Below are 21,626 nucleotides of genomic sequence, written 5' to 3' on the forward strand. Positions count from 1 at the left end.
TGGGTGTGATTGTACCCTCTGATGGTCCAGGGTGTCCCCTGCCTCGTACCCCGAGTCCCCTGAGATAGGCTCCAGGCTCCCCGTGACCCTGTGTAGGGTAAGCGGTACAGAAAATGGATGGGTGGACGGCGTTCTTATAGTTATGAGCCTGTTTGACCAGTCACTTGAAATGCAAGGGTTCAATCCAACCCTCAATAACTCAAAAACAAATCAGCCTATAAATAATGTTAACTTTAATCTAATGTTTATTGTTAAACTGTTGATGGATAGTTCAGGAAAAAAAGCTTTGTGGCTCAGATAAATAGCCAGAATATTATTGCACACGTTTGAATAATGGCCCTGACATTTGAATAGATGGATTATGTTCATAAAACAAATTCGTGGAATTTGTATTATATTACACTTCAGGTTTTTTGAGAATCCTGGGTTAAACGAACCAAGAGCTCTTGAGCGCAGTACACCTCCAGTCCAGTAGGTGGCGGTAATAAACCATAACTTCGGATGGCAGTGAACAGGAGAAGAAGTGAACATTGTTTCCCAAAACGCTCTCAATCAGGAGCAGGAGAAAGTTACGTTTCATAACAGTATATAGAAAAATATCTCATCATGTCAGCGGGTAAAAATTTCAGGAGAAGAAAAGAGGAATCTTCTGATGAAGAGGAATCTGACGAAGTAACTGCAGAAGTCAGGTTGATAATCTGTCCACCGCTTTAGCTTCCTGCTAATCGATTTTGTAACGTTAGCTAGCTAACTGTCTTTCTGTGTTGCTAAAAACAAATAACCAATTTGCTGTTTGTAGGCTACTTATAAACTATTCATAAACATTCTTATTCTGATATTGGCCCAGTATGAAAACAATGTGTCGTTGTAGGTAATGTTGAGTTTTAAATAACTGCGTCCACAGGACCAAACTTGATGAAGCAAAGGAGCTACAGAGTTTACGGAGGAGACAGAAAGGTGTGAGGTGAGCGTTATTTCATGTAGCTTTATACCACAGCGCGGTTGAATTCTCGGTTCTGATTGGTCAGAAGGTGGTGATTAATTTTCGATGACAGTAGTTCCGGCTGCGAGGCAAATCACAGCTTTAGATTAATGCGCGCGTTCTAATACGTTATGGTTTCTATAGTAACAGGTTAGTCACAGGGACTAGTGCAGCGGAAGATTTACATAGTCTAAATGTACGTCCCATAAGTGCATACTTATGCACTATTCTACGCCATTTTGTAGTATAAATAGTGTGAGTACTGAAAATTCACACAAGAAGAAGTATTTAGCTGAAGAATACACTGCGTGTAGAATGTCAAACACTCAACGGTCGCGGCTTTGCTTACGTACCGGAAGGGGGCGGGGCTACTGGGTGCTGACGCTGGCTCAGATTTACTCAGAATCATAAAAGGTAACATTGGCATAAACAGTAGAGAAATAAGTAGTAATAAGTTTTCATTGATGCTGAGTATTCTGCTAAAGCTAGTGGCATCACATTACGTGCGTTTGACGTAATTTGCCATCCTGGATAACGGCGTATACTTCCGGTTAGTAAAAACAGTTAGTTTTCCATTTGAGACAACATTAACTTTCTAAAATTCATACACTAGACGGTAGAGTGCTTAGTGTAAGTGCATAGTGTATAGTAGGTCATTTGGGACACAACTTGAGACTAATAAACAGATTAAAAAACATATAATCGTTGATACGGTTAAATGTTCTGTAAGGAGATGTTTATTCCACATTTATGGAAGGAGTCTCCAGTGTCAGCACCACTCAAATTCTGACCCTGATACAAATTTAGACTCGCCTCTAAGGACTTTTCAGGTGTGTTTTGGATTTCCGCGATCTCTCAGACAGTTTGCCGTTATTGTTCTTCCACCCTTTGCTCATGAGTTTGTGCATGTTTCTGAATGAGCATGTTTTCACTGCTGGTAATGGTATCACTTGAAGGCAGCCTCCACCCTAAAACACACTATGTTGTAATAGTTGTAATATTTGTGATGTGCTTAGTGGTTCTGGTTTGTTGGTTGGTGCTGTATTCTCATTATTCCAGTTAGAAGTTACGTCATGGGGCAATTTACCTCCATGTACTTTAACAGTATTGAGATCTCGCCTGGAAGATCTTTGCTTTTTGTCAATATTATTGAATTTTTTTTTTTAATTAAAATTGTCTAATTAGGTTGTACATCTCATTTCAAAGTTTGATTCATCAACCAAATCTATGGAGCTGTGAGGATGAATGAGTTAAAGAGTGCATAATGTTTCATTTTACTGTAGTGAACCTTAAGCTGGGTGAGGTAATGTAATCAGTAGCAGGATCAGTAGTTCAGAATTCACCACGTAACTTCTTATGGACAACATTTTACCTTGTCATGAGAGTAAAAACCAAACAATGAGAAAGAACAGACGATCGTTCAGTCCCATTTCTCCTCGGTTGCGATGTCATACGATTCAGTAGTACATAACAGCAGTAATAACTTTCAGAACCTTGAATAATCTTAACTTGTTTTGTTCATCTGGGCAACTGGAGTATCTGTGTAGTGGGTCTTTGTGCAGAGATGTGGCATTTGTGTAGGGAATCAAAATGGTGGATGGCAAAATACACACGTTTTGTGATGTCACATGAAAACAAAGCATAGGGAAAAAAAATTCCATCGATCTCAAACATAAATGATAACGGTCCAGCTGTGCTGTTAGCTCTTAAAACAAGAGAGCAAGAGCTTCTTTTCTCTCTCAGTATTTTCAAGCAACGTAAAACGTCGTATTAATGAGGAATCCAATGCACAAGTAGTGGAGAGAGCACTGTTTTCTGTTTTAGGACTTTTTCCCACAGGTCTTAATTTGACTCCTAATGTGAACAGGGATAAAAACTTTTGTCAATAAGCATAAATGCCGTCTTAGACAATATTGTTTTAATTCGTGATCATGTTGTAACAGGCATTCGATAAGACAAATATGATTAAATGAACATGGAAATCAGTTTTGTACATGAACAAAAAGGAAGTATAATTGTCATTTTTCTCTGCCATTTGTTTTGCTTATTGTACAGTGACAGAAGTACAAGGCTGAAATTTTAAATTTCTTCTTCACTTTTTTGATTTTTCTCCCCAGTTTAGTGTCGTTACTTGTGGGAGAAAAGTTACCACTGGAAGCAGAGATAGAGGTAAGCTTACTTCATGATTGAAGGTGTTACAGTTCTATATCATCATCATGGTGTGTTGTAAATTTAAGTGTAGTCTTATGTGTTTAATTAATATGTTGACAGTGATGTGACGGAGTTCTGTGTGGTTTTTGTTCTCCCTATATTTCAGGATGATCCATTTAAGCTCAAGACAGGAGGCATCGTGGACATGAAGAAAGTGAAAGACAAAGCCATAGATAAGTAAGTGTCCCAGTGACTACATGTGAAGGCCAGTGTTTGGTCCCCAGCTTCTATTACAGTGGGCGTGTGTGAGCGTATTTGTAACCAAGGCTGCATTTTTTTTTTCCCCCATTCCAGTACAGAGGATGATCTGAACCTGGGAACTGCTTTCTCTGCTGAGACGAACAGAAGAGATGAAGATGCAGACATGTATGTATACGGAGTTATAGAGAGATATTAATATTAGAGATGGGCTAAATGGACAGGAGAGACACTTTTTTTTTTTTTTAATTAAAAAAAATTATTTAATAAGGAAAAAAAAGAAACAATGGTGAAAAATATAGATGATGCTTTCTGTATCATCTCATCATTTATCTGTTTTTCCTCCTTTCAGGATGAAATACATTGAAACAGAGCTGAAGAAGAAGAAGGGGTTGTTGGAGGCAGAGGAGCAGAAGGTGAAGATGAAGAATGCTGAGGATCTCCTGTACGAGCTGCCTGAGAACATCCGTGTCAATTCTGCCAAAAAGACTGAAGAGATGTTGTCCAATCAGATGCTTAGCGGCATCCCAGAAGTGGACCTGGGAATCGAGTAAGTGCAAGTGCAGCTTTTCCTGTCAGGTTGAATTACTATCTGATAAATAATTAGGAACATTCACAGCTACTGAATGGGAAGATCATGAGCCGAGGCTTATAATATGAAGGAATCTTGACACACTCAGGGTTTAGCAAATGTGGCTGGCTTCACTTAAGCAAATCTCTACAAGCTGGGTTAATTGAGGGGATAAGAAGGGGGATAAGAAGTCACCAGGAGAATTCTGTCTGCCTGTGTTCATGTAAAACTGGGTGGATCTCACATGAGCTGAAATAGTCAATGGGAAACGATATGTGTTCAGTAGAGGACGTGCTGATAGAATGATGGTGTTATGAGATCCAAGAGGTGATCATTTTCCTTAACGGCACATTGCGAAATGTTTTATTCTGCTTATACCACAGCAATTTGCCAAAGATTGCATGTTTTTCTTTTTGAAATTTATTAAAGAATGACACGTAGTTCATTCAGTGTTGTGAAATGTCTGCAAAACAAGTTAGTTCCTGTTAGCACTTAGGTTATTGCAGCTATAAATTTAATAAGATCAAAAAAACAGCTTGTCAAGTGACTGATAAAACACGCAGTGCAACATAAAGTCCTCTGCCCTGAAACGGCTTTCCCTCTGACTGTTACCAAGCTCTGTCACTGGAGACTCCTCCCATCGATGTTAATTCACCGTCTCCTCACAGAAAACTAAACCATATGGATGATAATGTTTTTCATTGTTACATTTTTAGAAAAAATCTGTCTACTGTTAGATGTGGGGCATTCGCTGTAGTCCCTGTGATTTAGCTATAATATAACATAAACCTGTGATTTGTCTTGCAGCCAACACTGTCAGAACTGACGTTGTAAGAAAATTAATCAGCATTTTCTGACCAAGCAGAACTGAGAATTCAACAGTGCTGTTGTATAGATATGTTTACTTTGCACCTGATGAACTGTCAGTAATAATGGACAGCTATGAGGAATTCAAAGGTACAATAACAGCCAAAAGTTGTTTTCGTTCCTCTTTCGGCTGTTCCCGACTGTCACCACAGTCCGCATATTTGATTTGGCACAGTTTTTATGCAGGATGCCCTTCCTGACGCAACCCAGCACTGGGAGTGTACTCTCGTGTGTAACCCCAGTGGCTGTGTTCGGTTCCCTGGCCGGGAATCGAACCTGGGCTGCGGCGGTGAGAGCGCCATGGCCAACCACTAGTCCTCCAGGGACCATAATAACAGCCAAAAGTAATACATATGAAATGCTTAACGTAGATGATAGTAACCATAATCCAGAATAAAATAATAGTGTTCTATTGCAGTGATAATGCTGAACAATCCTATAAAGACAAACATCAAGATTGAACCACCAGTAATGTGCAACATGCAATTTAGTCAGCTACTTGCAACTTAACATAAATGCAAAAAAGAAAGGAAAAGAAACCCAAAACAAATGCATCCAAGATCTCTGCATATTGTATTTCTATTGTACAACATACAGGTATTCTGCATCCACTGCAATGTGCAGGCAGATGTCAGCTGTGAAGAAACAAAAAAATAAAACCACACAGCTCTTGTGAGTGGCATTTGGTATCACTGAGTTCAAGGAGCTTACACAGATACAGAATGCTGTCCTTAGAAAAATGTTGTAGCTATGTAGGGTCATTTCTGTAATGCGTATAAGCTTGGGAGAAACATTAGCCTGCTAAACCTAAAATCTAGCATCATGCTACACTCATATGAAAAGATTAAGAATGTTTGGGAAGAAATGTACAAGTAGTCACTGCTCTTTCCTGTGTTCTGCTTTCTGTGGCCTGTTCATTGCTGTTTCCTGCAGTAATTTGTATGTGTGTGTTTGTGTCCTAAACTGTTTTGTTTGTATCCTGTGCAGTGCAAAGATAAAGAACATAATCACTACAGAGGAAGCCAAAGCGAAGCTGATTGCTGAGCAGAGGAATAAGAAGAAAGACAGCGGTACCTCATTTGTTCCCACCAACATTGCCGTGAACTACGTCCAGCATAATCGCTGTGAGTATTTTCCATCAATTCGGACCACTAGCTCTTACATACCCTCACCCTACTTTTGTGTATCTGGATTACTTTTGTGTAATCCATTTTAGAATTAACAACACAAACACTATGAGCTTATTCACAGCTGTTAAAAAGATGAGTGTTTTGCTGTATGTCATCTGAATATATGAGACAGTGCAGCAATTGACTGACATGACTCACTTTTCAGTCTACCATGAAGATGTGAACGCACCTCACAGACGCCACCGAGAAGAGCCTAAAGCACGACCACTGCGTGTTGGAGACACTGAGAAACCAGCACCGGAAAGTAAGTGCAAACCCTCACACTCGCACCTGAAAGACTTTCAGAGTCAAATCAAATCAGTGTTTGTCCTCTTATGCATATATGTATCATTGTTTATCAGGCGTAGATGATAATCGACCTGGGCACCCAGGTTTATTCACAACTACCTGTTAAAGAAGACAGTTTTTATTTATTAATCCATTTTGAGGAAACAATGTGCTTTACAGAGAGAGAGAAAGAAAGAAAGACAGTAACACAAAACTAACAGAGTTAGTGCTTCTTTATCAGTCATATGTCCAGGCATTGTATGGAACACTGCAATTTAACACAGAAATGTGTACAAACAAATAAATCTCTTGATAAATTAAAAAGGGTAAATACAGAAATAGTAACTGCAATGAATAAAATGTAATCCTAACTTTATTTGCAATGTGAACAATGCAAATAAAAAGGAAATAAAGAGAAGCATATTTAAAGGGTATTATCAGTCCCAGGAGTCCAACAGACAGGTGAGTTAGAGAGAGCTGAGGGAGTGGGCACATTGTGTGTGTGTGTGTGTGTGTGTGTGTGTGTGTGTGTGTGTGTGTGTGTGTGTGTGTGTGCGTGTGTGTGCGTGTGCGTGCGCGCGTGTGTAGGTATCAGACTCCAGTACAGTTGAGCTGATGCAGGTGAGACAGTACAGTGACTCTAAACAGAGCTGCATTAAGTGCAATAGAGTAAAGCCAGAATAAAAGCAGAACAATATAATACACAGGACAGTATGGAAAAGAACACAGTGTTCATTAGCTATAATGAGATGGTACCAATGTTATGCAGCCACTTGTTACTCTTTTTAGAGTTCTGGTAAAGTTGCAAGGACTAAGCAGTCATAGGTTTTAGTAAATATAGGTAATATACAGTGAACCACAGGAAACACACATGGTTCTTTGCTATTGTTCACCTCATAGAAAATGAATTCAAAACAATTCATCACCAATGACTAGAGATTCTGTTTGCATAATGCAAAGTATACATTTTGGTCTATTTTGCCAGTTTTTATTCATTTGCTACGTAACAGTATATTACATTTAATGGTTCCTGGTTTTGCTATGATGGTAATTTTTTCCCTTCCTCTCAGAATCACCACCCAACTACCGCAAGAGACCAAACAACGAGAAAGCCACAGATGACTATCATTATGAGAAATTCAAGAAGATGAACCGAAGATACTGATCCATCAAACAATCCATACTTTGCAAAAAATCAACTCTGATGCTGAAATTGTGCATCTGTTAGATACCATTTTACCACCTAGAGAAATGATTTATGAATTCTCAAGAGCTGGTGGAACAATTAGCAAATATCTTCTTTAAGATCTGGCAAGCAGAAGTCATACTGAAAATAATTACATTTGTACAGATAAATACAGCTAAAAAGATTTTACCTGTAAATATAATGTGTAATCAGCAAATCACAAGGGATACTTGCTGAATTATTTTATGTTGATGAATGTGAATTAATTCATGTTAATGTTGCATTGTGTACGACTTCATTAAAAGCAGTCAACCAAAATTATTTGAAGCAAGAAAATAAATATTTGTCAAAAATTCAAAGGAATATTTTGTTTGTAGTGGGATAACACGAGTGGCATGGTGGCGCAGAGAGTTGCATTGCTGCCTCACAGCTCCAGACTTGGGTTACTGTCTGTGTGGAGTTGGGCATGTTCTCCCTGTTTCCGGGTTCTCTGGTTTCCTCCCATGTCCCAAAAACATGCTAAATTGGCTCACGTCCAGAGTTCGTGGGATTCCTCTGGATCCACCATGACCCTGATTAGGATAAAGGATAATGAATGAATGAAAGTGAACATGATGTCTCTCTTCATGAGTTCCAGGATTTCTTAGTTAATGCTTCATACTGCATCTTTAAATGCTATTATGTAAATATTTAGTTGAACAATTTGTGCCTGTTTTTATACAATAGCTTTGCAGTGCAATGAATACTTAATATATCTACATCATGTTTCCAAGTAAATAAGACTTCAGAAACTTATTGTGTCAAACCATTTTATTCGTAGTGGATGCAACTAAGGAAATGTGCCTTCAAACGGTAACACAATGAAAAATTACACAAATGACTATGAGCTTCTGTGCTAAAGTATCATGTGAAAGAACTAGAAAAAAAAAAAACAGTGTAAACAGATATCTAACAGGGCCTTCCTGACCCAAGAGTGATAAGTCATGTACGGTAAACACACACACTATAATACTGCGAGGTATGGGAGGAATGTACAGTAGTCAGACATAGAAAAAGAGAATCCAGTATTTGTTCCACTGCAAAGATGTAGATGAGTGTATGTCATTTAAGTTTTTTAAGTCAGTGAAAGTTTTTTTTTTTTTTTGGCTCAGGAATTAATGTAGAGAGCAAAGATTAAGAAAGTAGCTTATGCGATCTAACTGATCTGTTTTCAAGACTGTTCATTTGTGCTGCTTCCGTGCCCATTGAGGTGATGTGACATTGTTTCTGTAGCGATAGGCCTTTCCGAATCATCTGTAATGGGGTTTGAAGGGTCAAGGGCCATATTGGGTGACCCCCAACTGTCTCGCTGACGAAACGCCTCGCAAAGTGGCAACTCGACGCCGTCCCATTGTCCACAGCTAGAAATGTCACATATAAACACATTACATACATGCACACCAAACTTTCCTCTTCAGAAATGTTCATGCCCTACCTGAACACACAGATTACCTTAAAGCACAGGTTCCCAACCCTGGTCCTGGAGTTCCCCTTGTCCTGCACATTTTAGTGTTTTCCCTGCTCCAACACAGCTGATTCAGCTAATCAGCAGCACTTCCTGAGTTGAAGTGGTTGTGTTAAAGCAAGGAAAACACTACTTTCAGGGGGTATTCCTTGACCAGGGTTGGGGACCTCTTCGGTAAAGGAAAACTCTATGTTTGAATACCGCCTCACCTCTGTAGCGTGTGTGTAAGTACCACAAACAAGAACTGATATTTCCCTGTATTAATGAAAGAACAGAAAAACAGTATACTGGAAGCCCCCTTATATGAGAACATCAAAAATGTTTAAAAACTCATATGGGGGGATTGCTTGCTCTCTCTGCCCTGTCAAGCAAAGTGACACTGGCCAGTTGTGAGCATCTGTGAGCTCACATATGCAGAAGAGGGCAGAGAGCAGCTGTCATATGACAGGGCTGGCTGGGTGGTGGGTGGGAATTGGCAGGTAACCAAATTGGAGATGGGGGGAGAGTTTGTAGTAGTTTTGTCTGAATTTCTGACATTGGTGCGATACAATTAAAAATACACTACTACTAGGGTTATTAGGGTTTTCCTATGTTTTTATTTATCAGGGCCTAAACAACAAGTGTCACCAACCTCTAGAATGAAATGCACAAGATTATTTCATAATCAAAAAGTGTGACTACCTCTACAGACGCAGAACTTTTGGCAGTTTGGTGTTCTGGAGCACTCAGGTGTGTGCCTACATCATGCCCAGAAGAAAGGACATCAGCCATGACCTCAGAGAAGCAATTGTTGCTGCTCATTAATCTGGGAAGGGTTATAAGGCCATCTCCAACAATTTAAAATTCACCATTCTAGAGTGAGAAGGACTCTTTTCAAATGGAGAGCCTTCAAGACAGTTGCCAGTCTTCCCAGGACTGGGTATCCCAGCAAATTCAGTCCAAGCTCAGATTGTTTAATGCTCAAAGATATAAAGAAAACCCAAGAGCTATATGATTTGGGCTTGTTTTGCAGCCACAGGCCCCTGACAAACTTGCAGTCATTGAAACACTGATGAACTCCACTTTGTACCAGAATAGTCTTGAGACAAATGTGAGGCCATCTTTCAAATATGAGGCCAGTAGCTTAAGCTGGGCCAAAATTGGGTCATGCAACAGGACAATGATCCCAAGCACACCAGCAAATCATCGACATCTGAATCAATAAAGAAGAAAAAAAATCAAGGTGTTGTCATGGCCAAATCAAAGTTCAGACCACAACCCCATTGACATGCTGTGGCAGGATCTTAAGAGAGCTGTGCATAAATGAATGCCCTCAAATATCAATGAACTGAAGCAATGTTGGAAAGAACAGTGGAACAAAATATCAAGCGTGTACTTATACCCCCCCCCCCCCCTCACCCCCCATGGTTTCTGAATGTTGGTTTCCTTTTTTGAAAAAATGACTACATATTGAAATCTACTGTGTTTTTTGTTGTCATCTGAGGCTATTTGGTAGTTTATAGAGGTTGGTGAGGACAGCACAATTGTTATTTAGGCCCTGATAAATAAAAACATAGAATTGAAGGAGGGTGTCCTTTCTTTTTTCCATGACTGTACATTGGTAATGCATAACCCCAGATTCCACCCTTTGAAAAGGAGTCCTGCATTAAATGAACAAATGAGCAAATTTAAGAATTTATAAAAGTGTTTTACCAAAATATGTGCTTTGCATAAACATTTATTAGTGGTAGCAATTTCTCTGAGACTTCCATTATATGTGAGTAATTTTTTTTTTCTTGTCTCAGTGCAAAGAAACCCTTGTCCATGGTAAATGCACATACACTACAGATGTGGTAGACAATGATTAGTTAACATGATTAGAAAACAACTTAAGTATTCCTTTAAAAATCTGAAAGCAAGTAAAGCAAAAACACACAAAACAGAAGCAGAAGGTAATGAAGTACTTTTAAAAGCATGCAGACAGTTAAGAGCTGAAAGAAGTCCTATATAGGCCATGTGAGTTTAAGCCTTGTAATGATTATAAAAACATTTCATGTTACATATTAAAACTCTACTCAGTAACATCACTCAGTAACTTTTCTAATCTCAAAGATATTGAATATTATTTCTGATGCCACTTCATAGCTGAAAGAAGAAAAAGCTTAGAGTAGTAAAGATCTTTCAGAAGACTGAAGCAGAGGCAGAAAATCCAATTTGGAAGAGACCAATAAATACTAAAGACATCAAAGTTGCTCTCTTTCCTTTCTGATTTATTTGTTTAAAATGGCCAATCAGGCCCAGTGTGGGGAAATGTTAACATTACAATGCTCTGAACAGTAACGTTTATTTATCCATAGCTGATATCTTACACTGTTTAAGCTATTAGTTTCTAGTTCAAGGAAGAATTGATAATGAAAAACCAGCTCTGCTTTAAAAATAAGATCAGTGTAAACATTGTAGATGTTACCAGTGCAAGCTAAAAATGTACTTATATAAAATACAACTTTTCGTTAACATTTTAACAGGACAATGATAATCTCTTTTAATTGAATACAATAAAAAAAATCTAAATACAGGCCATAAAAGTACAAGAATTACTCAGCATTATTAAAACTCCCAGAGTGCTCCTCATTTCAGAGGTACAGAGTCTACATACCTACTTTAGTGCATTACAACATCAGTTTAACCAATTCAACAGCACAGGATATAAAAGCCAAATGACCGGTGTGACAAAATTTCAGCATCCTAAGACATACAACATGGACTCATTCTGACCTGCAAATTCTTTGTATATACCTGTGTAAAGTTAAAGCATAAGCACCATTTACATTTAGGCACCAGCAACTCAATGTCCTCCAGCTTTATTATTAAAGCTTAACTAAACTCAATTAACATTTCTCTTACACAAAACCAATGGCCATATAACAGCCTTGGGCGCTATTCTGGAAATACTATAGTATTATAGTACTATCAGTGGTATATTTCTAACAATCTTTTTATACTGTTAATAAGAGAGTGAAAAGAAACATAACTGCTCAGATTAAATAAAAATCACCCACTTTATTTATGGGTGCCACTCAGTGAACTTAGTGAAATACAACCTAATATTCTGACTCAGACCTGACCTTGCATTTCTGTATACCTTAAGTCAGGAGTCATCAGCTGGTGGACTGTGGTCCAGATGCAGACCCAGCAAAGTATTTCAGTGGACCGAACTAAGCACGTGAAAAAATAATGAGGCAGAACTGATAAAAGTACAGAAAACTAGCTGAGTTTTCTAAATATGAACCAGCTCGGCTTCTGCAGCAGATCCTTTGTTGCAGCTTATGCTATCACATACGTTTGTGTAAATTATTTAGCTGAAGGCAGCTCATCAGATCGGAGACTAGCTACTAGGCTAGAGGCATTAGGGCAGAAAGGGGAGAGTTGAATACCCCTTCTTTAAAGTTCCAGAGAACTTAAATCTGTAATTGTTTTATTATCATTATTGTTGGTCTTGTGAGTGTATCCTATATGTGTATAAAGTATGAAACTATGTCTATGTTTTACCACAATTTCTACCTTTTACGATATACATTGGATGGCTGTAATCTTGGATAAAGCTTGACTCAGGTTGATGTTGATCACCCTGTAGACCTAGCTTTGATTAAAAATTCATTAAATGTGAGCAAGCAAAGCAAGCTAGCTCTTCGCTTATAGCACGGGTCTTCAATCTTATCTGCCAAGGCCGGTGTGGCTGCAGGCTTTCGTACCAACCAACCAATTTGTTAAATCAAGTGCCTCCTGTTTGGCTGGAATGAAAGCCTGCAGTCACACTGGCCCTAAAGACCCCTAATTTATAGCAAATTCAAAAATGCCTAGGCTACATACACCAAATGTGGCATGCTCTAGCAGGAAAAACATGACACATCTGGTTTGAACAACCTTACAAGAAGAGAAAACTAAACTAATTATGAGACAAATACTGGCCACAATTTTTCTAAGATATTTGTAGCCACTGTGTTAAAGAACTTACAGAAATATTTAATTACACACAGTGCATGTATTGGTATTTTAGTGACGAAGATCATAAACTGCGATTAGTCGTGAACGTGTGACACTGTAATAAGGGAGCGAGGTCTGATCAGTGAGTTCAGCTGCTTTTTAAGCTTTTTACATTTTCCTATTTAAACTGCTGCATATTTAATATAAAACTGAGCTTTGAGATCACACAAACATTTTAATATTTTACATTATGTTCCTAGGATCACTAAGAGGACTCAAATGTATATTTAACATTAAGTCAAATAGGTTACATTCGCCTGCATTAGAAATAAGCTTATTTTGCACAAGTCTATGTGAATTTGAACTTTGTGTCACATGATTACTAGTGATTTCAACCAACTCCTCCACTCAACACTCTCCAGGAAATTTCAGAATCTTCCATACTTTTACATAAGCCAATATTGTTGTAAAACAATATAATATATAATAATTGTATAATATTGTTTTTTTTGTTCTGTTTTTTTTTTTAAGCAAAGCATATTTATTCTGGAGACAATATTACTAAATATCACCTTTTCTAGTATCCTTATTTAACTTTAAGTTCTGTATTGCGTACTGTATGTATGTTTTCTTTGGTTAGACTTTAGTACACTCATTTTCATGAAATGTATGATGTATGACATTTTTTGACAGCGTCCAAGCCCACTTTCACATACTTTTTTACTTTGGTAAAAAAAAAAAAATTTTGGTGGTCTCAAGATTTCCATTTTAGTCCTGTTGACTATCCTGCTATGAAAATATGATAATAAATGTAATGATAAAATACAAGTTTAACCCGTCTTTATCTTTTTGTTCCATTTTAAAGGCACTACAGTTTGTGAATGTCCTTATGCATGAATTTGGACACACACATGTTGTGGTCTAAGGCACAAGGGTATGAGTTATAGGGTATGTGCATATAAGAGAGTGTGTACATGATACTTGACTACAGGATTGCAGGATCTCTGGAGGATCTATTTGTACCTGGAGGAGTAATACTCTTCCTCGAGCTCGTACAGGTCAACGGCGATCTCATCACGCAGGGAGATGAGCTTCTTGTCGCATTCCTCCTGCAGGGCACGCAGCTGCTGGTTGCGCAGGCTAATGGCCTCGTTTACAGACGGGAAATCGTTCAGAATCAGGAACTGCTTCAGGTCTGACACCAGCTTCATCAGAGACTCACCAGCTCGCACCTTTTTTTAATCATATGTACAGTTTAACAGCCAATAAAATAGACAAAGGAATTACATATTTATACATGTTTCAAATTTAGGCTTCAGAGAATCAAGTTCTTGACAGAACAGGAAAGATTTCTTACGATGTTTGCAGCTCTGACGTGCATTTCGTAGTGGTCCTGCTCCGCTTGTGTTGCTCTAGACACCTGCGTTTCATCTTCTACCTGAGAAATCATTTAACATTTGTTTCTTACACAGAATCCCAATGTCTCTGACTGGCAGGCTTGTTTGGTCAATTTGGTGATTTTCATGCCACCTCCTTCTACTCTACATTTAATCACAGGCAGCCAGCAGCACTAGTTAAACTGATATTTGAACTAGTGTCAACGTAGAAGTTTACATACTTCGAAAAATTTCATAAGTCGCACCAAACTAGATTCCACATAGCTTTGTAGGTGGAGTTACTGATTTTAAATCTGTGAAATTCTCCTCACACTCAGACAGCCTCAATAAAGTATCTGCTTTGAGGAAAAACTCTGATCTCTGTGGCACCTCAGGCTCCATATACAGAAAAAAAAATAGTGGACTACCAACAAAAATGGAATAAGGAGGTGTCTCTAATCCCTTGTCTATTCAGAAAGTTGTCTGTCTTACACTAGTGTTCAGGCATTCTAGCCTCTCTAGCATGTGGCTTTGGAGAATATACTTCAAGGCTAGAAAGTCAAGGCTATATCAGCAAACATCAAGTCCCTATTTTATTGTTAAGCACAAAATAAATACATAATACTGCATGGTACAGCGTGGCAAGGTCATGGCTGTAGTGGTTTCTGTTTATGAAGGATCATGTTAGTTACTGGACATAGATAGGGAAAAGCAGCATTCTGCGACAGTTTTGATCCATGACCACTTTACAATATTTCTTAATGTGTAAGTACATCACATACAGAATGCTATTCCATGGTATTCCATGAAAATGGATCACTTGATCATAAAATCATCACATGACATATGTATGGCACAGTAATTTTTATAAAATATTTATAATCCAAATATACCTGCTAAAATCCTCAGCTGCTCAATGCTCTAATAGTTTATATAGTGCTTTGTGATGAGGATGCAGAGGATGTCATCAAGACAGAACTGTAACATTGCTTGAATAATAGGACTTGTCTCAGTATTTGGGGGCCATGACATAGTGACAGAAAAGGTGCTACAAATGGTCTTTCCATTATTTTAACAGTTTGAATGAATTATATATGATATTTATTATAGTTTTCAGCAAGACTGGCATCATTTATTGTTCCAAAGAAATTCATTTCAGTTGTTAACTAAAAAAAAAAAGGTTTTGGGTGTAATCAAAATTCTATATAACACTAAACTATAGGTGTAGGGGTCGCTGGAGGACTAGTGGTGAGGCCACAGCGCTCTCACTGCTGCGGCCCAGGTTCGATTCCCAGCCAGGGAACCAACCCCAGCCACTGGGATTGCGTGCAACAATATGCTCCGGATAACACAAAGGGGAGGCTTGAGTCAGGAAGGGTATCTGGTGTAAAAACTGTGCCAAATCAAATACAATGATCCGCTGTGGCGACCCCAATGGGTGCAGCCGAAAGAGGAACAACAACTAAACTATTGGTGTAGCTGGGAGAGAGCAGGAAAATCATAAAACTGTGCTGGACCCTGCCCTAGAGTACCGGCACGTATCCTATATAGCTTCAGTTATGATTCAAATTTGCAGTTACACTTGCTCATCTGGCTGATGCTTTTACCCAAAGAGACTTACAGCTGAGACAGGACACAGCTGAACAGTTGTGGGTTAAGTGTCTTGCTGGCAGTTTGGATGTGTTGGGATTTAAACTCACAACCTTCTGATCAGGAGACTACAGCATTAATGCCTGAGCTAACTCCTCAAGATATAATTAAACTGTCATGTCTCACACAGACCCACCTTGGCAGTTTTGATGATCTCAGTGAAGTTGTCCAGTATGGATCTGATGTCATCTTTCAGTCTCTTGTTGTAGTTCTGCAGAAGAGTCTCTTTACTCTGCGGGAGAACCCGTTGTGTGGCCATTTTTATTCGCACTGCTCAGTTTTCTCACTCTTTCACTGGAAAGAAATGAAAAAAAAAACATGATTCTTACAAATTCACATTCATACGTCGACTTTTAGTTTATACAACACGGCTGCTTATGAGTACGAACAAGCTACTAACCAACCCCAGCTCAAAAGCCAATATTAACTAGTTAGCTAAATTTAGTCCAATGAAATGTGTAATAAATAAATAAATAAATAAAGTAATTTACGTGCATTCTGTAAACAATTTCCCAAACAACTACTCCGCGTTCTTCGGTCGCTTGATAATGACGTCACTTCCCAACGTCGCTCCGCTTAAAATTACCCACAAGCCCCTTCTTCTTCCTTTCTGTCTGAACCAACATGGTGAGTGTCAAACTGTTATTCACTTGGAAACCAAGCTTTTTTAAAATCGTCAAACATCTGCTATATACTATCACTCAGGTTCAAAGAAATGAAGTGTATGCAATGTAGACTGTTATTAAATCAGTTATCGACATGTATTATGAAGAAATAAAACGATAATTTAGGAATTATTTGGGTCTTGGCTCAGTGAGCTGGTTTGCGGCTCGGCAGTGCTTTAGCGCTGTAGTTTGTCGTGTTGGCGCAGTGTGTGTCACTGCTGAAGGTTTTCGGAAGGTTTGCGTTTTGGGAACTTTGCTGTATTTGTTCATTTTATTCTGCAGTATCTGAGTTTGTTGGAAGATGTTAGCTGTGATGTAGCTTGTTAGGCCAGGGATGGCGTCTCGTTTAGCTAGAACGCTAAGTTTAGCCGGTTAGCTTGCTGTAGCTGGTTGGCTAATGAGGTTAAATCACGCTTTTAGTTCACTGACTGCAGTTTAGACGCCAAAGAAACTTTAACAGGGGAATATTTTGAGCTGCTGGATAAAAAAAAAAAAACACTTCTTATTCAGAGTTCTTGCTGTTTGTTTGGAAAGGTATGGATTTAAAGGCACTCATTTCTACTCCTGAACAAGTGAGAATTTAGAAGATATTTTAATTTGTCACTGTAAACGCTTATTTATTCCTTGAACAACCTCTGGTTCTCATAGTGAGGCTCTCATAATGCCTCACGTCAGGGTGAGTGTTAATTTATTCAGAAAACTCAGCATAACTTTGGAAAGGTGTGTTTTTTTTTTTAATCTGGAAAATTATTCTGCAAGTGTACTGTAAGACTCGTGTTACTGTTGAAATGGACACATGCAGCTTCTGCAGTGATGGTTTGAATTTCTTCACCTGAAAACCCATGTGGAGCAAAAACTCGAGCTTTTTAAATCTGAGCATAAGCTGCAACTGTGTGTCTTTGTGTCTTTGTGATCAAGGGTTCATTTTAAAACTATTTCTGCTTGTTCCAGCCTAAAGGAAAGAAGGCCAAGGGGAAGAAGGTGGCACCTGCCCCTTCAGTGGCTAAGAAGCATGAGGTCAAGAAGGTTGTGAACCCCCTGTTCGAGAAAAGGCCGAAGAACTTTGGCATTGGTGCGTAACACTTCAGTGCACGAAGTACGAATGTATCCTCTAACAAACATTACGTTGTCTTTTCACAAGTGGTGCAGATGATGTTAAAGAATATTTGCTATCTTAGCCGCAATGCAGACAATCTCCCACCAAGATCGCTGATGCACCCTGATGTTGATCACTGATGTGGTCTGTGTGTGAAGCGTTTTTAATTTTTCCCTCACAATTTCTCCTCTTTCCCTCACTCCATCAGGTCAGGACATCCAGCCCAAACGGGATCTGACCCGGTTTGTGAAATGGCCGCGTTATGTTCGTCTGCAGCGTCAGCGGTCCATCCTGTACAAGCGTCTGAAGGTCCCTCCTGCGATCAACCAGTTCAACCAGGCTCTGGACCGCCAGACCGGTAAGTCAGCTGACATCATGCGGGGTTGATGGTCCTGCATGATGCTGGATCCAGTTTCAGCAGTGGCGTTCTGCTTTTGTTGACTTACACTGTGTTAGAAATGCCAGTGTGCTGAAGCTGTGCAAATGATGTGAAGAAAATCTGATTAGTGTATGTTGACACTTTTTCCCACCAAGATCACTGATGCACTGACTGATCATTAGCAGAGGCATTCAGCTAAAATTTGTGAAGGTTTAGCCACATATTCCTCGCTTATAAAGGTCTGGATAAGCAACTAAATTAACTTAATGGCAACAGTTATCTTTAGTGATTAGATCTTATCTTCATCATATTAGCTCTAAATAAGATACATTCATTATTAAGTGATTGTTTTTCGCACAAGCCATGTCTTCACTTCACTGGTCAGATCAGAGGTAAATCAGATCAGGTAAATGAAATGAAAAATTGAGTCTGAAAATTCTTCCTTTTCCACAACAATGGATTTGCTTCAGAAGCCATGATGGTTTATGTATAGAAATCCGGGGTTGCTGAACTAGTCAGTTGACTGATTCCCACCTGATTAGGCATTGTGATATATGTATATTTTTTTTCATATGCTAAATTGTCTTTACTGAACTTCCATCATGTTTGTTCTCCAGCTACCCAGCTGTTCAAGTTGGCTCACAAGTACAGGCCCGAGACCAAGCAGGAGAAGAAGCGCAGGCTGCTGGCTCGTGCTGAACAGAAGGCTGCAGGGAAAGGAGATACCCCAACTAAAAGGCCACCTGTCCTCCGTGCAGGTGAGTGGATTTCTGCCCCTGTGTTTGAACTCGGAAAAGGCGCTGTAAGAAGCAAGAGGCTTGGTGTGTGGAATTATGTGGGAGGAGTGAACTACCAGTTTATTTTCTCTCTCTCCCCCTCCCATTAGAAAATTTACTTTCAGTTCAGCTGATACCATTCCACTTGTTTGGTTGGCATGGTGCTGTCCCATCTACTACCAGGCACATGATTTTTGTGGTAAATTGTCCTCTCTGCTAGGATTTTCGTCTCAGAGGTGTTTGCACCTTTAATACAGACTAAGTGAAACAGTATATGAATTCCAGGGGAAGGGGCGACTCTGTGTAACTGTCATTATACCAGTCAGAGCAATGTAGTGTATTAGTCTCCTTGACAGAAAAGTCATGGATGGGGCAGTGTTTTGGCTATGAGCTGTGGTGTTCTCTCCTTACATTTCACTTTATTGATATTCAGGTTTCTCTTGATGTGTTTAACCGCACGGCAAATGTTATAATGTTATAACTGTTATAAAATAATATGACCATTTTTGGCAACAGCTTATTATACTTGGTTTTGTCAGTTTTTCCACCTCACTGTGTTCCTGATTCTGCAAATCAACTATGATTAAAAACTGATCCCTAACATGTAATCTGTTTGTCTGGGGCACTTGGGCTCATGATTTTCTCACCCATGGAGAGATTAAGTTAATTACCCACAAAGACATTTTTCATAACTTTTTTTTTTTTTTGGACCCACCTTTACCAGGGTGCTGATAATTCTGGAGCTGCCCATTTAGTTCACTTATAGATGTACAGTGACCATTCTGAGTGGCCGTGCCAGTGCAGGCTTTCTTTACTGGTACAAGGTGCTTTTGAGGTACCAGGGTATAGGTTTTTGATCATACTGCAGTGCAATAGGAAGATGCCACTGTTCTACAGTTGAACACTAAAGTGACCTAAGCTTCAAGCCTTACACAATTTTTTGCAGTGTTTAACATTGTTCTCATTTTTCCTCATGCAGGTGTGAACACAGTCACATCACTTGTGGAGAGCAAAAAGGCGCAGCTGGTTGTGATCGCTCATGATGTGGACCCAATTGAGGTCAGTGCTCTTTTTGGCTGAGGGACATTAACATGTTTAGTTGATAAATCCTGTTGTGGTTGCTGCAATGATGTCTTGAATTTCTTCACCTGAATGCACTGTGAAGATCAAAATAGACGAGCTTTTTAACCCTGAGCAACAACCGCAGCCATTTTGTTCGCACACTTGTGTTGCATATTATTAAACTACTGATTTAATGTGCACTCAGTAGTTTGGGTATTATCTGTAGTTTGGGTTATTATAAAGAGTTTACTGACTCTTTGCATGTCTTGTTTAGCTGGTGGTGTTCCTGCCCGCTCTGTGCCGTAAGATGGGTGTCCCATACTGCATCGTCAAAGGAAAAGCCAGACTGGGCCGACTTGTGCACAGAAAGACCTGCACCTCTGTCTGCTTCACACAGACCAACCCGTAAGCAAAAGATTTTTTTTTCCACTTCACATGTATGGATGCTCCGCCTCTTTGGCTATGATGTCTGAATTTCTTCACCTGAACAACCATGTGGTTTCAAATGAGCTTTTTAACCCTGAGCAAAAGAGGTTTGTTTTCCTTTAATGTGAGGATGCATCGCACTAAAGGATTTATGATTAACATGAGTTTCCTGATCTTGTAGTGAGGACAGAGCTGCTCTTGCCAAGCTGGTGGAGGCCATCAAGACCAACTACAACGACAGATATGAGGAGGTCAGTGCAGTGCATTAGCAGCTACAATTATTTTGGACTATTGCTTTTAAAATTAAATGATCTCAGTCATAACCAGCTATAAGGCCTGGTGGATACCATGATTTTACATCTCTAGTTTTGTGCTAGAGCCACAAGGTCAATGTAGTTAAGTAATAGAGGCAATCCATTTTTTGGCTCAACTAAGCCTTAATACATGCAGATGTACTAATGTATTATTTTTGTTTCCTTCTCAGATCCGTCGTCACTGGGGAGGTAACATCATGGGCCCCAAGTCGACCGCTCGCATTGCTAAACTCGAAAAGGCAAAGGCCAAGGAGCTGGCTACCAAACTGGGTTAAACTCCTAGCACAGATGTGTGTGTTTATTAGTAAAATAATAAAAAACCCACAGAAAACTGAAGTGTTATGGCTCTTTATTTGGTGACCTAAAATTGTCATCTGGCAAAAGTAAAGTAGATACACTCTACAGATTGGGGGTGTAATGACTGGACGATTTTGATCGATGCATCTATTTAAAAGGCTATATTTGAAATGAACTGAGGCACCAATTATAACTGTGTATAAATTTAGTCTGATTATCAAAAAAAAAGGGCAAACAAATGGTGTGTAAATTCATATTTTAAAGCTGATGTGCAAATTTAATAGGCTAGCAAGGTGATTTGCCTGTAACTTTAGTTTTAAAGTGGTCCTTCTCTTATATTTGCAAATTAATGGTGGGCCTACCCCAGATTCTGGAAAAGGTGGTTCTGAAACTTACTAACTATTGTAGCAGATTTAGTGATATCAAATACTGAATCCTTGCCTTAAGAACCAAAATCATGTGTGGAAGCCTGAGGTTTAGACACAGTCCCTAAGACAAAAAGCATTAGTATCTATGTCGCACATTAATTTGTTTGTCTCTATCATTTGGGTGGGTTTTTTTTCCGTTTCTTTTCCCTAAACATCATAGTCCTTAACATCAAATTTTGCAACTTAGGACTTTCTCCCTTAAATATAAATTTCCCCTA

The 21,626-nt window shown here is 39.1% G+C and overlaps 3 protein-coding genes and 5 non-coding genes across 11 annotated transcripts; 7 read left to right on the top strand and 1 right to left on the bottom strand.

Annotated features, from left to right (window-relative positions):
* The first annotated feature begins 485 nt into the window (after window positions 1-485).
* Window positions 486-7,831, top strand: c27h9orf78 (chromosome 27 C9orf78 homolog). Its single transcript, XM_026922279.3, has 9 exons — window positions 486-689; window positions 905-964; window positions 3,100-3,151; window positions 3,300-3,370; window positions 3,488-3,559; window positions 3,744-3,941; window positions 5,817-5,953; window positions 6,165-6,263; window positions 7,357-7,831. Exons 1-9 carry the CDS (start codon window positions 607-609, stop codon window positions 7,449-7,451), a joined length of 867 nt encoding a protein of 288 aa, XP_026778080.1. The 5' UTR covers window positions 486-606; the 3' UTR covers window positions 7,452-7,831.
* Window positions 6,505-16,735, bottom strand: med22 (mediator complex subunit 22). 4 transcript variants are annotated; one of them, XM_053230277.1, is made up of 5 exons: window positions 16,457-16,559; window positions 16,102-16,259; window positions 14,297-14,377; window positions 13,963-14,171; window positions 6,505-8,044 (listed from the first exon to the last, which is right to left on the bottom strand). In XM_053230277.1, exons 2-5 carry the CDS (start codon window positions 16,222-16,224, stop codon window positions 8,002-8,004), a joined length of 456 nt encoding a protein of 151 aa, XP_053086252.1. In that variant the 5' UTR covers window positions 16,225-16,259; window positions 16,457-16,559; the 3' UTR covers window positions 6,505-8,001. The 4 variants fall into 4 exon arrangements, with proteins under 4 accessions (XP_053086252.1, XP_026778082.1, XP_026778081.1 ...); XM_026922281.3 differs by lacking the exon at window positions 6,505-8,044 and adding an exon at window positions 8,265-8,872 and having other exon boundaries at window positions 16,461-16,735; XM_026922280.3 differs by lacking the exon at window positions 6,505-8,044 and adding an exon at window positions 8,265-8,872.
* Window positions 16,736-17,291: 556 nt separating this feature from the next.
* Window positions 17,292-21,014, top strand: rpl7a (ribosomal protein L7a). Its single transcript, XM_053230654.1, has 8 exons — window positions 17,292-17,306; window positions 17,567-17,702; window positions 17,935-18,084; window positions 18,723-18,863; window positions 19,861-19,940; window positions 20,218-20,348; window positions 20,551-20,620; window positions 20,854-21,014. The coding sequence occupies exons 1-8, from the start codon at window positions 17,292-17,294 to the stop codon at window positions 20,956-20,958; spliced, it is 828 nt and encodes a 275-aa protein (XP_053086629.1). The 3' UTR covers window positions 20,959-21,014.
* On the top strand, window positions 17,436-17,511 carry LOC113531685 (small nucleolar RNA SNORD36). The gene has a single exon (XR_003403287.2). It is a non-coding gene; the product is annotated as a small nucleolar RNA SNORD36 (small nucleolar RNA).
* On the top strand, window positions 17,775-17,847 carry LOC113531686 (small nucleolar RNA SNORD24). Its single transcript, XR_003403288.1, has one exon. It is a non-coding gene; the product is annotated as a small nucleolar RNA SNORD24 (small nucleolar RNA).
* On the top strand, window positions 18,205-18,272 carry LOC113531687 (small nucleolar RNA SNORD24). Its single transcript, XR_003403289.1, has one exon. It is a non-coding gene; the product is annotated as a small nucleolar RNA SNORD24 (small nucleolar RNA).
* On the top strand, window positions 20,003-20,080 carry LOC113531672 (small nucleolar RNA SNORD36). Its single transcript, XR_003403274.1, has one exon. It is a non-coding gene; the product is annotated as a small nucleolar RNA SNORD36 (small nucleolar RNA).
* LOC113531683 (small nucleolar RNA SNORD36) lies at window positions 20,401-20,472 on the top strand. The gene has a single exon (XR_003403285.1). It is a non-coding gene; the product is annotated as a small nucleolar RNA SNORD36 (small nucleolar RNA).
* Window positions 21,015-21,626: the final 612 nt, after the last annotated feature.

Source organism: Pangasianodon hypophthalmus, chromosome 27 (genome assembly GCF_027358585.1).
Source record: "Pangasianodon hypophthalmus isolate fPanHyp1 chromosome 27, fPanHyp1.pri, whole genome shotgun sequence".
Classification (NCBI taxonomy): domain Eukaryota; kingdom Metazoa; phylum Chordata; class Actinopteri; order Siluriformes; family Pangasiidae; genus Pangasianodon; species Pangasianodon hypophthalmus.